Source organism: Paralichthys olivaceus, chromosome 5 (assembly GCF_024713975.1).
Source record: "Paralichthys olivaceus isolate ysfri-2021 chromosome 5, ASM2471397v2, whole genome shotgun sequence".
Classification (NCBI taxonomy): Eukaryota; Metazoa; Chordata; class Actinopteri; order Pleuronectiformes; family Paralichthyidae; genus Paralichthys; species Paralichthys olivaceus.
The window spans coordinates 740,001-756,141 of record NC_091097.1 but is presented as its reverse complement, the minus strand read 5'-3'; the positions used below and the strand labels follow the sequence as shown (position 1 = coordinate 756,141).

The 16,141-nt window shown below is 45.0% G+C and overlaps 2 protein-coding genes across 11 annotated transcripts in view; both read left to right on the top strand.

Moving 5' to 3' along the window:
- The first annotated feature begins 134 nt into the window (after positions 1–134).
- Positions 135–7,483, top strand: mfsd11 (major facilitator superfamily domain containing 11). The gene is made up of 14 exons (XM_069525561.1): positions 135–275; positions 779–934; positions 1,020–1,075; positions 2,040–2,147; positions 2,231–2,310; positions 2,402–2,498; positions 2,822–2,880; positions 2,974–3,130; positions 3,763–3,806; positions 3,902–3,967; positions 4,051–4,176; positions 4,285–4,459; positions 5,048–5,183; positions 5,269–7,483. The coding sequence occupies exons 2-14, from the start codon at positions 839–841 to the stop codon at positions 5,428–5,430; spliced, it is 1,362 nt and encodes a 453-aa protein (XP_069381662.1). The 5' UTR covers positions 135–275; positions 779–838; the 3' UTR covers positions 5,431–7,483.
- Positions 7,484–8,703: 1,220 nt separating this feature from the next.
- The window catches only part of LOC109647879 (cytospin-A-like), an 11,225-nt gene continuing 3,787 nt past the window's right edge, over positions 8,704–16,141 (top strand). For 9 of the 10 annotated variants that reach the window (XR_011241159.1, XR_011241158.1, XR_011241157.1 and 6 more), the window contains exons 1-8: positions 8,747–9,667; positions 13,212–13,283; positions 13,592–13,660; positions 14,085–14,198; positions 14,697–15,111; positions 15,349–15,434; positions 15,610–15,732; positions 16,037–16,141. The exon at positions 16,037–16,141 is cut by the window's right edge and continues 60 nt beyond it. Coding sequence is in view for 6 of the 10 variants with exons in the window: in XM_069525551.1 (XP_069381652.1) it covers positions 9,302–9,667; positions 13,212–13,283; positions 13,592–13,660; positions 14,085–14,198; positions 14,697–15,111; positions 15,349–15,434; positions 15,610–15,732; positions 16,037–16,141 (1,350 nt within the window). In the remaining 4 variants the exon portion in view is untranslated. Of the gene's footprint in view, positions 9,668–13,211; positions 13,284–13,591; positions 13,661–14,084; positions 14,199–14,696; positions 15,112–15,348; positions 15,435–15,609; positions 15,733–16,036 lie in introns of all 10 variants that reach the window. The other variant, XM_069525546.1, reaches the window with a different exon arrangement.

The window sequence follows — 16,141 nt, the reverse complement described above, 5'->3', positions numbered from 1 at the left end:
TCCGAACCCCGCGTGTCCGCGGGCTCGTGCTACAGGCTAACGGGTAAGCTAGCTGGTCAGCTGACTCTCTCACATGACAGCCTCCGGTTCAGCTGCCGTGTCCCGGTGCTGCGGCGAACATTACTTCAGGAGCCCGGTTCTTCGCGGCGGACACCGTCATGTCTCCGGTGGTTTGCGGGTCACTCGGGCCAGAGGAGGATTCCTGAGCCACCAGCAGCTAACGATGCTAAAGCCACAGTGAGCCCGGTTAGCTCAGCTCGTGTCCCCAGTTGTCGGTGAGTTGAGATGTAGTTTTCTAACCTTCGACCGTCTGAAGGAGGTGAATGCTCCTCATGTGATCAGTGTCTGGAGCAGTTCCTCTTCGTCTGGAGCTCAGCATGAAGCACAGGAAACCTAACAACTGGTGTTTTCAGACCGTGTCGCTCAGACTCAGATCTTTCTCTCACGGATCATGGAAACACATCGAGGCCGGAGGCGACGAGGGGGAAACAAACTCCCAAAGTTCATTTCTGGATCAAATGTTCGTCTCTGTGTGATCTGTGGTCTGCCGATGTGTTGGGCACGTGCTGCCCTATCACTCATGTCATCGAGCCTTCATGAGTCGTCACTATCCCGTTGTCTCTGTGTGTTTCTCTTAAAATAACAGATCTTTGAATGTAGTTTGGTGTGTGGATTCTCTTCTATTTTAAGGCTAGGCGTTGTTACTATGAGAGCATCAGATTTCATGGATGTTTCTCACGTCTCGTATTTGTGTTTCTTCTTTTCCTTCCCTCCTCAGATGTGCTGTTCGCTCCAGTAGAGTTTTTTTTGGTCTTCACTTCCTCAAACAGTTTCCAAAATGAATCCTGAGGGGAAGAAGCTTCTGAACATCATCATCCTCGGCTTCGGCTTCATGTTTATGTTCACCGCTTTTCAAACATGTGGAAACATAGAGGTGGGTTAGATTTATTTACAGGTGCACAGCCCCCAGCGGCTAAACACAATGAAACACGTTCTCTCATGCTGCTCTGTCTTCACAGCAAACGGTTCTAAAGAGCTTCAACAGCACCGAGTTCCACGGGAGCGGATACACAAGGTGAAGTATCAGTAACTCCCACACTGAGGTTTTACAGTGTTTGTGCAGATGTTTTGCTGTCGTGCCACCTTCTATAATCAGATCTGTCTGACTCAGAAATCCCTGAAGGATAATCAAATTGTAGATGAATGTCGCAGGGAACAAAGTTTCCCTTCAGTCTGCAGCAGCGGCTCAGGACATCAGGAAACCTCCTGCGACTCTTTGTCTCTTATCTGCAGTGAACTCGTCCGGTTATCAGAGCTCTCACTGGGACAGAGGGTTTTAAAAGGTCGAGGGTCTGAATCAGTTTCTCCTTCCCTGTCTCGGGTCGTGTCCTCGCTCCTGTCGTCAAACAGTTAAAATCAACATCTTGCAAAATGTGTTGACAACAATGTTCGTGACTCATTAAGAGTTTGGACGTCTGGTGTGACAGAGTCTGGATGGAACTAAAGAAGAGTCCAGAGGTCCGTGCTACAAAGCAGGGGGTGTTTTTACTAAGATGGCGCCAGCGTTACCTCCACCAAGAAGTTCCCCTGTGCTTTATTTGGTGTATCTTGTTAGTTAGCTTCCACTGAAGTGAATACCATGAAACTCGGTGGAAGGAAGTGACACGTGTCAGAGAAGAACTCATTACGTTCTCAGTCAGGGGGCGGATCCAGGGAACTTCATAAAAAAACCAAACAGTCATGTTCAGGTGATATTCATGAGTTTGTGAAATTCGGTGCAGATGTAAACAAAAATCCAGAGCTTGTGAATTGAGATGTGTTTTCATAAGGAGTCTGTTGAGCCTTTGGCAGCGATGTGAGTTTTGTGACGTTGAACATGACTCACAGGGAAAAAAACTGAAAGACAAACTCGTCAGCTGTCAAGAGGAGAAGAGTCAGTCACCGTTTTAAATGAGTTCACCTGTGTTTAAAAAAACCAAACATGTGTACCTGCCAATTCTGGAGTAAGAGGTAGAGCTGTCCTGTGGTCTGTCGCGCAGCATGGCCATCATCTATGGAGTTTTCTCTGCGTCCAACCTCATCGCTCCGTCAGTGGTGACCCTCATCGGACCACAGCTCTCCATGTTCTTCAGTGGGCTCCTGTACAGGTAAACGCTCACTCACACGTTTCCTGTCCGCAGCTTTTTCTGCTCAATCCAGCTTCTGACTCTTCTTCGTGTTGTTTCCACAGCAGCTACATCGCTATGTTCATTTACCCGTACACGTGGAGCTTCTATACAGCGTCTGTGTTGGTCGGAGTAGGAGCAGCAGGTAACAATACACGAGCCGACATTTAAATTTGGGAAACAAACAACTCTCCTTTGCATGTACGTGGATCAGTGTTTGTGTGTTCGTTGTCCAGTGCTCTGGACGGCGCAGGGGAACGTGCTCACCATCAACTCCACTGACAACACCATGGGAAGGAACAGCGGAATATTCTGGGCTCTGCTGCAGTTCAGGTAAACTCAGGAGTTGTTATTCTCTTGAACTTTTCCAAGAAGTAAAGAAGCCCGGGACAAACTGCCAATCACTGAAGAGCCACACCCACAGAACAAACATGGACACGCAAGAGTGATGAAATACAATAAGACAAATTAATGATGCAGAAAAACTACAGCTACAGTTTATTTGATGGCTCCTAAAAATGAGCTGCTCTTTAGTTTGAATTAGGTAATGAGTAAGAAGTGCTACAATTTAAATAGATGAGAAAAGTCGGGGTCCCTCTGGGGCCCGCTCAGTAATCTGTCCACACTCTGATTCAATACCATTCATCTCTCTGCAGCTTGTTCTTTGGAAACCTCTACATTTACTGTGCCTGGCACGGACACGTTCACATAACAGGTACCTGCCTCATATGTACATTTACTGCTCGTCAGTGGTTTCCATGGTGACCTCACGTGAGAAGTAAAGTGTGACTCATGTTGTTCGTCTCAGACAAAGACCGTCAGACGGTTTTCATCTCTCTGACCGTCATCAGCCTGGTCGGCTGCTTCCTCTTCTTTCTGATCCGGAGGCCCGACCCTGAATCGTCTCCCTCCGAGGCGACGGAGTCGCTGCTGCAGGCCGAGTCCACAGACAGCTCCACAGCTATGTATGTTGGGTTTAGTTCATTTATCCACACAAGCACTTTACCAATCAAGAGTTCGTCTCAGATTAATTAAACCAAACTGATCAGAAACACTGGAACAAACTTCAGTGAGATGAGAACGACCTGAAATGACAGAAACATCTTTGACAAACTTTTTTATCAACTTTAATTTCACTTTGGGGGCCGTCACGTCGTCCATCTTTATTTACAGTGTGATTGAACTGAAAGATGCTGTCATATGACAGAGGGGGTGCAGAGCATTGATCATTGTCAGGACTAAACCTTCTCGAGCCTCTTGACATTTTTGAAATAAGATTTTTCACAAACCTGTAAATGTCCTGGAAAAGATTTGATTTTTAAAGATAGATGGAGCTCTTTATTATTTTATCGGGCCAGTAGAGGACGGACAGGTGACCTTTAACTGTGAATGTCCTACATCACTCGTTGACTGTGATACAGTCGCCGCAGCAGCCGAGTCCAGTGAAGGGATGAGTGGAAAGGTGAAAATGTCTGAGAGACGATACGAGCCTGTGAATGTTGGAGGGACAGAGTTAAAGAGAAGATCTTCCAGTTACTTCAGTGTCGGCTTCATCAGGCGATCACTGGCGTCTCATCTTGTGTTTTGGTTCTTGCAGCTCCCCTCACTCAGGCCTCTGCTCACAAGCTCTGGATGCTTTCGGTGAGTTTATATCATGAACCCGCTCCTCGTGAGGTTTTATCCTTTTATTGTGACACAACTGTCTCTGATGTCGACATCCACTTTGTTGTTCGCAGTTCAAGCCTGTAAGATATTTGTCACCAAAGAGATGCTGCTGCTGAGCGTCTCCATCGGATACACGGGTCAGTGGGACGAGAAGTTCTGTGGAGGCAGACGTCGAACTGAGATCATGATCCAACTGAAACCTCTGCTCTGTCTCCATCAGGCTTGGAGCTCACTTTCTACAGCGGGGTGTACGGGACGTGTGTCGGCGCCATGACAGGGTTTGGCAAAGATGCAAAGAGTCTGATCGGCATCTCTGGGATTTTCATCGGCATAGGCGAGATCTTAGGTGAGTTGTCTGAGCTGTGTCTCGTCCTGACGCTCATTGATGAAGCAGTCTGTCACATGAAACCCACCTGAGCAAGTTGTTTTCTTTGCCCTTCCTCTGTCTGGCCAGGAGGGGGCGTGTTTGGGATGCTGAACAAGAGTAACCGGTTTGGGAGGAACCCTGTGGTGCTGCTGGGACTCATCACTCACTTTGTTGCCTTTTACCTGATTTTCCTGAACATCGCGAGCGACGCTCCGCTGGCCCCGGAGGAGGGGACGGATCTGCAGGCCTACATCACCCCAAGGTACGAAGAGCCACGTTCAGAGCCACAGTTCAGAGCCACAGTTCAGAGCCACGGTTCAGAGCCACGGTTCAGAGCCACAGTTCAGAGCCACGTTCAGAGCCACAGTTCAGAGCCACAGTTCAGAGCCACAGTTCAGAGCCACGGTTCAGAGCCACGTTCAGAGCCACAGTTCAGAGCCACAGTTCAGAGCCACGTTCAGAGCCACAGTTCAGAGCCACAGTTCAGAGCCACGTTCAGAGCCACAGTTCAGAGCCACAGTTCAGAGCCACGTTCAGGCCTGAGGGCACGGACGGATTATCAGAGGCACAGATAATGGAAGGTTTCATAGTTGGGTCCGTGTCCCATCTTCTAATATGACTTATACTGCAGCCAGCCACAAGGGGGCAGAAGATTTGGCTTCTCTTTTGGGAGCTGTCATGTCGTCCATCTTTATTTAGAGAGTGAAACCAATGTGGACGTGCCTGAAACGTGTATTCTGTGTCATGACCAGCAGAGGGCGACTCCACCGGTAGCAGAAATAAGTTTCCATAGATGTGATGAAGAACAGCTGTGAACTTTAACGTTTAACTGTCTGTGTGTTGCGTTCAGCGTTGCCGTGGCGATGCTCTGCAGCTTCCTGCTCGGTTTGGGCGACAGCTGCTTCAACACGCAGCTGCTCAGCATCGTTGGCGTCATGTTCCGCGACAACAGTGCTCCCGCCTTCGCCGTCTTCAAGTTCATCCAGGTGACCTTGAAATCTGCACGCTGATTGTTCATTATTTGAATATGTGTTATTTCTCCTCATGTGTAACGTGTACGTTCCCCGACAGTCCATCATGGCCGCTCTAGCCTTCTTCTACAGTAACTACCTGCTGCTGCACTGGCAGCTGCTCATCCTGGTCCTGTCGGGTTTTCTGGGCTCGATGACGTTCTTCATGGCCGAGTGGATGGCCGAGTCCAACAGGCGGGAATCGGACTACGACAGCATCTGATCGGCTTCCGGTGAGGATGAGGAGAGCGCAGCTGAAAGGTTTCGCTCCCTGCAGCCGGGGACGATGAAGGTATCCTCACACAGACACTGTTTGGTTTTCACAGAGCCTGTCGACGGCGGCGGCTGAAAAACCAAACATTCCTCTCAACATTTATCTGAACTGAATCAAACGACGTGTGTGCACCCCAGATGTTTCTCATCAAGTTTCATCGCTGGCTTTTCTTTTCCTGGACAGTTTAAAAATGAATGTGGGTAAAATATGAAAATATACTTGGCATGACGGGGAGAGGTTTGTTTATCAAGTATCCAGCACTTTGAACTGGGGCCTGTGTCGGCACTGACCGGGCCTGAGGAGTAACACTGACCTTGAATCAGCTGCAGGTGAATGTTTCTCACCTGCAGCTGCTCTGAACTGACAAGTGGTGTTTTTCTATAATTTTCTCTTTCTCAACAAATCCCATGAAAGGAGCGAAACCAAAACTGAATGTGTCGCAGGATCACGTTTCACAGCCCGATTCCTCCGACCCACAGAAATCCATCGACTCCCAACGCTTCTGAAAACACGTCAGAGAGCTTCGCTGTTACACTGGTGACATCATCAGGACGAACACACGCACTCCGTGTATTCTGACGCAACAAATACAAGAATTAAACTAAATACCTGGGAGGTGTTTTTAAAAATTAAAGAAGAATGGAGAACAAATACATTCAACAAGAAAGTTCAAGAAAGTTGAACATCCTGGATTTTGCTCGTTTATCCAGATCTGCATCAAAACCTTCGGTGGTTAATGTCTCACTCCTCCGCACAAATTCATGGAAATGGTTTGAGTAGATTTTGAGGTTTCCTCCGGACACTTCCTCCTCAGTGGAGGTAACCGGTGACCTCAGAGCTGAGACAGATTGTACCGCAGAGCGTCAACAAAGATGGACGACGCGTTTCCACTTCCTCCCATTGTACAAAAACGAAGCTTGAATGTTCCGTGAACAAGCGTCTCCATCTTGTGACGTCATTAAGAGTCCGAGAACTTTCTCAAGTGACAGAAAACGTCTTTCACAAACATTTCATGTCTGGTTTGGTCCATGTCCCGTCTGCTAACATGGAGGAGGCAGGGTCATGATTGAGATACGTCGGAGCTGTCGTCCATGTTTGTTTAGAGTCTGGTTTCACTGAACTCGTTCTTTTTAGTTTTTTCTCTTTCATGGGATTTAATAAAAGTTAAAAATAGAATAATTCCTGATCCTCATAAAAACATGACGCGTGTTCGAATCCCGCTCCGTACGTCTGACGCCACATTCTTCTTCCCTCTGAAGCAAAAGAGACTCAAAGACTAAGATTCAGTCCTCGTGAGGCTGCCGTGTTTCTGCCGTCTGTCCTTCCTGTCACAGAAATCACAGTTCCAGTGTAACTTGAACGACAGACGACGGTTTATGATGATTTCAGCCTGAGGAGCAGTTTAAAGGGAAACACCATCAACAAACTGAACCTTTAGTGTGAAATCCATTTTCACCTCTTTTGTTCTGCAGTTTTTCGTGTTTCACTGCAACATCATTGGTTTAGTTTGGTTTGGTGAAAAGATCGTGTGTGGGTCGAACACGTTCATGATCACAACACGACGAATCTTCCTGAAGCGAGTCGTCACACAACCTCAGCTTTTATCTTGATGTTTTAGTTCACACGATGTTCACAGAGCTGCTGATGCAGATTCAGTCTTTTCTTTTAAATCACCAGCGTTGTACAAACATCCCCCCCACCCTCTGTCCTTTCACACGTCCTCTTATCTAATGTTGTGGTGGAAAAAACAACCGATGCTGTAGTTTTGTTGCTCTTTTCTTTAAAATGTCTGAATGACAGCACACTGTGGGTAATTGAGTCAAATAAAACACCGGGCTGTGGGTTTGCTCACGTTTTATTTGACGTCCAAAATCAAATCTCAAGGATATTAAGGGAACTGCATGTGAAGATGATTTTATACTTGAATGTAATAATTACGAATGACTCCCCAACCTTCGCTTGCTTGTTTTTATTATCAATAAAATGTTATTTTGAACATAAACGTGTGTTGAAATAACGTGTGAAGTATTTGATCCCAATAATCTGAAAGAGCTGCAGTTGAAATGATTTTAAACTTTAATTCCAACCTTGTGGTTATTTGCTCTCCTGTGGTCGATGTGGACACTGGTCTGTTTGACGGTTTCATGAAAAGTGATGATTCTACCTTCCTTCACTCAAGAGACCAAACCTGCAGAAACAAGAAATAAATCACTGCAGTCAAACATAAGATCGATTTTAAAAGAACTGACACTGAAGAATTCATTCATTTAAATATTTTTCCAGTTACATTTTTTATATTTATTAAATGTATTTTTCAAATCAAATGAAACTTGAGTCCAATGAAGAAACATTGAACGAATATAATTTGAACTAAGTAAATGTACTTGGTTCTGATACTTGTACTGATACTGCAGTAGATCATATATTTAAACTACATTTATGTGATTGAAGTAATAAATCAAGTCGTGCTCCTCTACAGGTCGTTCATTAAACTCAGTTATATTCATTAATAATCTTTTGTTCAGAGGAAGTTCAACATTTTTCCTGTTTCCTGCCTGGACTCTTGTTGCCTAGCAACCGGTAACACTGCCAGCGTGGGAATCCGGGTTGTCAAGCAGGAAACGGTTAAATACTACATCCGGTTCACAGCTTGAAAATAAAAGCCTTATTGTGAATCTATTTATTTTGGTATTTCTTGAATTGACATGTTTCAATAGAACCGAGGGAAATGAGAGAATAAACAGAAATGAATTATATAACATCCACATTCTGTTTGAGTAGCAGAAAAACTTCATGAACACAAAATGAGAAGAAATGTAAAGATAATAATTAAAGAATCAGAGTCAGTCTGATTCGAGTCAGCAGCAGCTGGTTTATTAGTTTAACAAGAGTTTGCATTGAACGACCAAACTTAAACAAATGTGAGGCTCAAACTTTGATCGGAAAAACTTCATTATTTCAAAATCACACTGAGTTTCCAGGATCCATTCATAAACTCTTACATTCATATCTAACCTGACTGATGTTTTACAAAAGTCACATTGAAGAATTCATGAGTGAGACGAAGTCCATATGAAACTTTAAACAGGAAACTGTCTCTTCAGAGGTGAAGCAGCTCAATCAGCCTGATGGATGAACAGAGGCTTCTTGTTTTACTCTGAAGGGGAGCTGTGTGTGTTTCCGGTGTGAGTCTGTAGTTTGATTCTCTGACTTTGTCTCTGAACATTTTTCATCCAGTGAACCTGAGATTAGTTTGATACCGGAAACTGTGACTGACACTCAGACACCGAGGGACGGTTCACCTGTTCACCTGTTCACCTGTTCACCTGTTTACCTCTGTTTACTTTTGTTTACTCACCTTTATTTACATGTGTTTAGATTTATTTACATGTGTTTAGATTTATTTACAACTCGCTGAAGTTGTTCGTGTAGTTTAAGCTAACAGAGGTTAGCTAACGTTAAGAACTTAGTTAACTTTAAGAACTTTAACTTTAATTACTTAGCTAACATTAAGAACTCAGCCCACATTTTTATGATTTAGCTAACTTAAGTAACTTAGTTAACTTTAGTAACTTAGTTAACTTTAGTAACTTAGTTAACTTCAGTAACTTAGCTAACTTTAGTAACTTAGTTAACTTTAGTAACTTAGCTAACTTTAATAACTTGGCTAACTTTATACATCAGTTAACTTTAATAACTCACATTGGGGTCAGGGCTACATTCGTATAACTTATCTAACTTGAGTAACTTCAATAACTTAGTTAACTCTAATAACTAATCTCGGCTAACTTTAACCAGAGTAAACTTTGAGTGATCCAAGATGTCGGAGGACGTGGTCACCCTGGAGGGGTTGTTGGATTTATCCATCGGGACACCTCAGGGAACCGTCAACTTCACCGCCCTGCACGCGCTGCTCCACGCGCTGCTCCGGCAGCTCGGGATCCGGGAGCTGGAGACCCGCTGGAGGGACTCTCTCTCCGGCCACACTGCGGTGGGTGTCCCCGGCTCCGCAGAGGTGGGACCGCTGCAGGTGGAGGGGGACGTGGAGCCGGAGGCTCGCCCCGGCAGCGAGCTCCAGGAGCGGGCAGCCTCTGCCTCGGACCCGGGATCCTCACCTGGTACCGCGGCTGCGGAGGACGAGAAGTTACGGTCCCGCATCCAGAGCTGCGAGGACGGTGTGTCCGAGGTGAGGAACCGAACACACCCAGTTCAAATATTATATATATACAGAGTACTACAGAGTACTATCACTGTAAACATAAAACTACTGTTAATACTTCAACTGTAAACATAAAACTACTGATAATACTACAACTGTAAACATAAAACTACTGTTAATACTTCAACTGTAAACATAAAACTACTGATAATACTACAACTGTAAACATAAAACTACTGTTAATACTTCAACTGTAAACATAAAACTACTGTTAATACTACAACTGTAAACATAAAACTACTGTTAATACTTCAACTGTAAACATAAAACTACTGATAATACTTCAACTGTAAACATAAAACTACTGATAATACTACAACTGTAAACATAAAACTACTGTTAATACTACAACTGTATACATAAAACTACTGATAATACTTCAACTGTAAACATATAAAACGACTTTATTTGTATATTTAATGAATCTTAAATAACACTCGATCATGTTAATGTGGTTAAACCACTTCAGTATTTATTTATATATATATGTATATATAAAAGTGTTTTTACTGTTGTTTTGATGTTTGTTCATGTTTTAAATCCTCCATTATATTATTTAGATATATTATATATAATATAATAATATTATTTATATATTATCTAGTATTTTCATTGTTAACACTCTGTTCTCTGGTATTAAGCAAATATAAATATATAATAATAATAAATACTCCATGAAGGACAAAGTAACTCAGGATCAGTTTCTTACTTTTGAAGTTTGTGCTCAAGTCAATATTTGATTAATTGGTTGTAAATGTAATATTTTAAATATACTTGAACATCGACAGGTGAACTTCTTCACTGGTTCAAGGTGACGTCACAGAAAATCAATCAACTGTTTTATAAACTGACACTGATCCAGATCGAGGAGCTGGAGGAGCTGCTCCTCTTCAGATCGAGGAGCTGGAGGAGCTGCTCCTCTTCGGATCGAGGAGCTGCTCGTTGTTGATGACGCTCAGGAGACAGTGGACGTGTGATCGATTGTGTTTCACTGAGTTTGTCGACATGTTCAGGTGAAGTTGTGTCGTAGCCACACCCAGGAAGTGATTTCACACCAGGTGCTTCTTCTTTGTCGTCTGTTGTTGAACACGTGTGTGACATCACTGCCCGGGCGCCACCAGAGCTGCAACACGTTTCGAAGGTTCGGTTCAGATAAAGAAGTTCAGCAGCAGATTTTATTTTGAATTTTACTAATTTTATCTGTTTCCTGCTCGTCCTCGACGTTTCTCTCTGAGGCAGCTGATCGCTCTTCTTCTTCTTCTCTTCCCTCTCTGGCGGCGGCGGTGAACCTTTCAGCGTCGTGTTGAGCTGTTGATGACAGAACAGAACAATAGGAGACGGGCGCCACCCTGACATCTCAAATGACCCCTGCGTGTCTCTGTTCAGGTTTCTGTCGAGCTGCTGGTATTAAGAGCTGAAGATGTGAACGTCAGCTGTTCTCTGGAGAACGTCAGCTGTTCTCTGGAGAACGTCAGTTTGATCACAGGAGAGCATTTGAAAGCTGGAGGTGTCTTTGTGACGCCGTCCAGACTTCCCGTCTCTCTCTGCTGATGTCGTGCGTCCTCTCTGTGTGATGGGGGTAATTAGTCCCCTGCAGAGATGACTCCGGTTGTCAGGGGATGAATAGCTCTCAGGTGAAAAGCAGGACATCGTGCAGGTGATGCCGCGTCTTTCAGAACTCCGTCTGAATCATTCATGTCCTCGGTGGTCAACTGGTGTATCCGCTGACTTCACCCTGACGAGCTGACCCGGCGTGCCCTCGTCGTCTCTGTTCACCCCTGCTTTTTATTCACTGATGATTTTACAAAGTCAGTGACAGACAAAGAGACAAACAGACAAACAGACAAAGAGACAAACAGACAAAGAGACAAACAGGGCGAGACGCAGAACTTCTATAAAACAACAAACAAGAAAGAAAGATGGTGATGATCTAATAATGTGGGCGACATCGTGCAGTTCCTGTGAGATGGGAATGGTTTATTTGTTCCCTGACACAAGTTTCATTAACATCCAGTAAGTTTTGTTCAATCTCACAGACACACAATCAAACGTGGGGGGGGGGGGGGGGGGGGGGACGGGGGACACCAACTGTCTCCTCTCTACAGTTAACACTTAGCCACACGTCAGGTGTGTCGGTTCGTCCACTAGAGGGCACTCTCAAACAAAGTTTTTATTACCTCAGACAAGGAGGTTGTGTTTTCACCCCCATCCGTCCCTGTCTCCCTCCCTGTGTCCGTCCCCGTATCCTTCCCTGTCTCCCTCCCTGTGTCCCTCCCTGTGTCCGTCCCCGTATCCTTCCCTGTCTCCCTCCCTGTCTCCCTCCCTGTGTCCCTCCCTGTGTCTGTCCCCGTATCCTTCCCTGTGTCCCTCCCTGTGTCCCTCCCTGTGTCCATGTCCGTCCCTGTATCCGTCCCTGTGCTTGTTCGTTCACACTGACACTTCTTTGTTTTGGAACATTTCCCCTGATTCCTCAGAGAATGATTCGTGGACATGAATCCTTTAGAGGACGGATGTTTCTGAGAGGGAGACGTGTTGCGACTCCTTTGACTTGAACTGGACCGTCGGGCCTTGCTGGAGGAATGAGCTCCACTGAGTTCTGGTTGAACGTGTGTTGAAGCTCCTGATCTGACGCAGTGAGAAGGTCCGAGTGACGCTTCCTGTTCAAAGAGCAACCATCATTAGATTCTGTTAATGGCTGACGCTCTTATTGAGGCGGCAGCTTAAAGAGTAACGAAGGCCACTTCGGTCCGGGAGGTCGCTCTCCTCACTCTCAGAAGAATATCTCAGAAAAAACAGAATTAAATTTCATCAGGATCCATGAAACATTCTCTCTTCTACGTGTCTCCTCTTCTTCAGCCTGAGAGGTTTGTGTTCTTCAGTTTCACGTCCGTCACGTGTTAGAAACCTCGTCAACACGCCCACTGTCTCTCTGAGAAGGTTCCAGACGTTTTACTAGAGGCTGCAGGAGAAGATCCAGAACACGTCCAGAGACTCGGACATTTGTCCTCACAGACAGAACCTGTGAGGAATACTTAATATAAAATGTCTCAGAACAAACCATCAGTGTTTGAATGGACCAGGTCACGTCTGACTCGGTTCACGTCAGGACACGTGTCGCTGAGTGTGACGACACTTATTAACTCTCTGTTAGTCATTCTCACGTGAAGCCGTGTGGGGTCGCTATGCATCATTTCATGTCCCGGCACATTTGACACAAGTTAAACACGACCTCACAGGAATGTCCTTTGTCTCACACACACACACACACACACACACACACACACACACACACACACACACACACACACACACACACACACACACACACACACACTGTTTACTGGACCAACAGTCTCACAGGAAGTTTAAATAATGTGGGTAAAGAGCGGATTATGTGAAAACAGTGCAACAGCTTGATGTTGAGGTGTGTGTGTGTGTGTGTGTGTGTGTGTGTGTGTGTGTGTGTGTGTGTGTGTGTGTGTGTGTGTGTGTGTGTGTGTGTGTGTTTCAGGCCATGAGGCTCATCCAGCAGCTCCATGAGCAGAAGGACGTCCTGGTGGACGAGCTCCACCAGCAGCAGAAGGTGAGACGACAAACTCAACTGTAAAATAATAGTAAAAATACTTGTTGTGAATACTTGAGTATTAAATATGAGACACTAACTTGGATATTTGAAAGTATTTCCCCCAGAGAAGAGATTTATTTTTATCATTATTATTTCAGAGGTTCGATCTCACGTCTATTTCAATCATCATTTAATCTTTTCTCTTTTTTATCCGGAGCATTAGTTTGTTTTGTATTTGTTATTTGAAATTGTCTGGATTTCCAAATTCAACATGAAACCAAGTAACAGGAGAACTGGACGTGATCTTCCATCTCTCCTGTGTCCAGATGTTTGTTGAGACGGTCTCTGCCGTGGAGACGTGCTGCCACAGTGTGGACGTCCTGGAGGAGTCTGTGGTGAGAGGACAGATCCAAACACTGAACATCACCTGCTCTGTTCACGTGTTCACACTGTTCACATGTTCATACTGTTCATACTGTACACATGTTCACGTGTTCACACTGTACACATGTTCACGTGTTCACACTGTTCACGTGTTCACATGTTCATACTGTTCATACTGTACACATGTTCACGTGTTCACACTGTACACATGTTCACGTGTTCACACTGTTCACGTGTTCACGTGTTCACATGTTCACACTGTTCACACTGTTCACATGTTCACGTGTTCACACTGTTCACACAGTTCACATGTTCACATGTTCACACTGTTCACACTGTTCACGTGTTCACACTGTTCACACTGTTCACGTGTTCACACTGTTCACACTGTTCACGTGTTCACACTGTTTGTCTCTCGTCCCCTCACTGCGACAGAAGAGTCTGAGGGACACTTTTCACAAGTGTCCAGAGCCCGAGGAGCTGAGAGGCTGCGTGACCTGGGACGTGATGCAGTCTGTTCTGCTCAGCGACAGAGAAAACCTTCAGAAGGTGAGACACGGACACTGAGGATGAGACGCAGCATTATAGATGGACGGACAGACGGACGGACAGATGGACAGACAGATGGACAGACAGACAGACAGACTTGTATACATAAACACCTCTGGTCAACATTTTAAAAACATGCACACAGAAGTTAACGATGGCAAAATGAAAATAAAGGTAGTTTTGTTTTTATGTGACTTTAAACAAAGACTGCACGAGGAGATTATAAATCCTGAAAGTGAAACCAGGAAGTGGAAGTGTCTCACAAACAAACAGGAAACATTTAAGAATCTTTAGGAGTTGAAACAACAATAACTGTGTCTGATGATCTAAACACTTGTAAGAGTACTCATGCCATAAATACTGAAGTACTCATATTGTGTACTTTTTGAATAATCCTCTGTTAAAATCCCGTCCACAGACGTGTCACGTTCAGACCTGAGATTATCGAGCACAAACAAATCGATGTGGTTGAGTCTCGTTATTTCTACTTTTTTACAGGAGCTTGAAAACGGCGGAGTTGTCGATGAGGCGGTCGAACCTGCGCACAAACTTCTCAACATCAGTTTAACCTCCGACCGCAGCACGACCTCCTCCCCTCGCTCCGTCAGCGACACTGTCAGCAAAGCAGCTCCTCGTTCTCCTGCCATTTCTGGAGACATCTTCCGGGAAGAGTCGAGCACCCGGACAATCGCAGAGAGCTCGTCTGTCCCGTCAGCGCCGCCTCTGCAGAATCAAACAGCATCCTGGAAGTCCAGGAACTTGGAGCTGTACTCAGACACGGTGGAGGCTCTGAGGAACGCCGTCAGACTGAAGGACAAGTTCAACTGGCTGGAAGCTCGTGTGGCGGCGCTGGAGGAAGGAAAGGTGGACCACACACAGCTGACTCCGCTCAGAGACGCCATCACCAACAAAGGTAGATATCACCGGAGAACCGTCCACACAAATGACAGCTCGTCCAAATCGGACTTTCTCCTCAGGACACTTCAGACCTTTTGACTCCGTATGTGCCGGTCGTGACCTGAGGAGCTTTTCCTTCAGGTTCTTCACGCTTCACAACAATCTTCGATCTTCAAACAGTTTTAAATTGTTTCAGTTAAACTTACATTTTACATATTATGTGTTTGTTTGAATGGTTTGTTGTTATATTCAGGTTTTCAGGATGTGTCTAAAAACCTGATGGATCAACTGAAGCAGCAAACAGCTTTGATAAGCAGCTTGATGAGTGACCAGGAAAAGGTGAGTGAAGGAAAAGTGAGGCAGTCAAATATCCTGAAGCTGCTCTGGACGTTTTCTGGATCTTCTCCTGCAGCCTCCTCGTAGAATCTCTTTAAAATGTGTTTTAAACCTCCACATTTAGAGGAACACTCGAGTCCCTACAAAGATAGAAGTACAGCCTGTGTGTGTTTGTCAGAGCGAGGAGCTGGTGAACGACGTGAAGACGGCGATGCTTCATCTTCAAACAGAGTGTGAGAACCTGCAGGAAACAACCAGGAGTCTGCAGGAGGACGGCCGACAGATGCAGAGACACATCGAGGTGAACACACTTCAACCTGTTTACTGAGCCACTCAACTTTACTGTTTCATTTCAAGGTTTTGGTTTTAATATTGACTCTGAAAATATGTATGAACAGTATTTATCCACTCACTCAGAAGATCTGTGTTTCACAATCATTTTGAATCTTCACCCAAATAAAGTTAATATCCAGGTTATTGATATTTTGGTTGGTAAAATATTCACTGTGAATTCTACAGATCAGACATAAAAACGAATCTTTTGGGTTTTCAGTCATGTCTTCTGGTCTAAACTTCTTGTCGTCTCCGTCCCTCCGCACCTGAAGAAAGCTGACAGATGTGCTCTGGACAACAAAGTGAGTCGTCTGCAGTTTGACTCTGTGACGGAGCAGCTGAACACCATGTTCCACGAGCTGCTGCTCAAAGTGACG

Excerpts from the sequence above, each read along its gene's own strand:
- mfsd11 (XM_069525561.1), top strand. The coding sequence starts at position 839 with ATGAATCCTGAGGGGAAGAAGCTTCTGAACATCATCATCCTCGGCTTC. Across the intron at positions 2,311-2,401 it reads GGTCGGAGTAGGAGCAGCAG|TGCTCTGGACGGCGCAGGGG; the intron begins GTAACAATACAC and ends TTCGTTGTCCAG. Across the intron at positions 3,968-4,050 it reads CGTCTCCATCGGATACACGG|GCTTGGAGCTCACTTTCTAC; the intron begins GTCAGTGGGACG and ends TGTCTCCATCAG.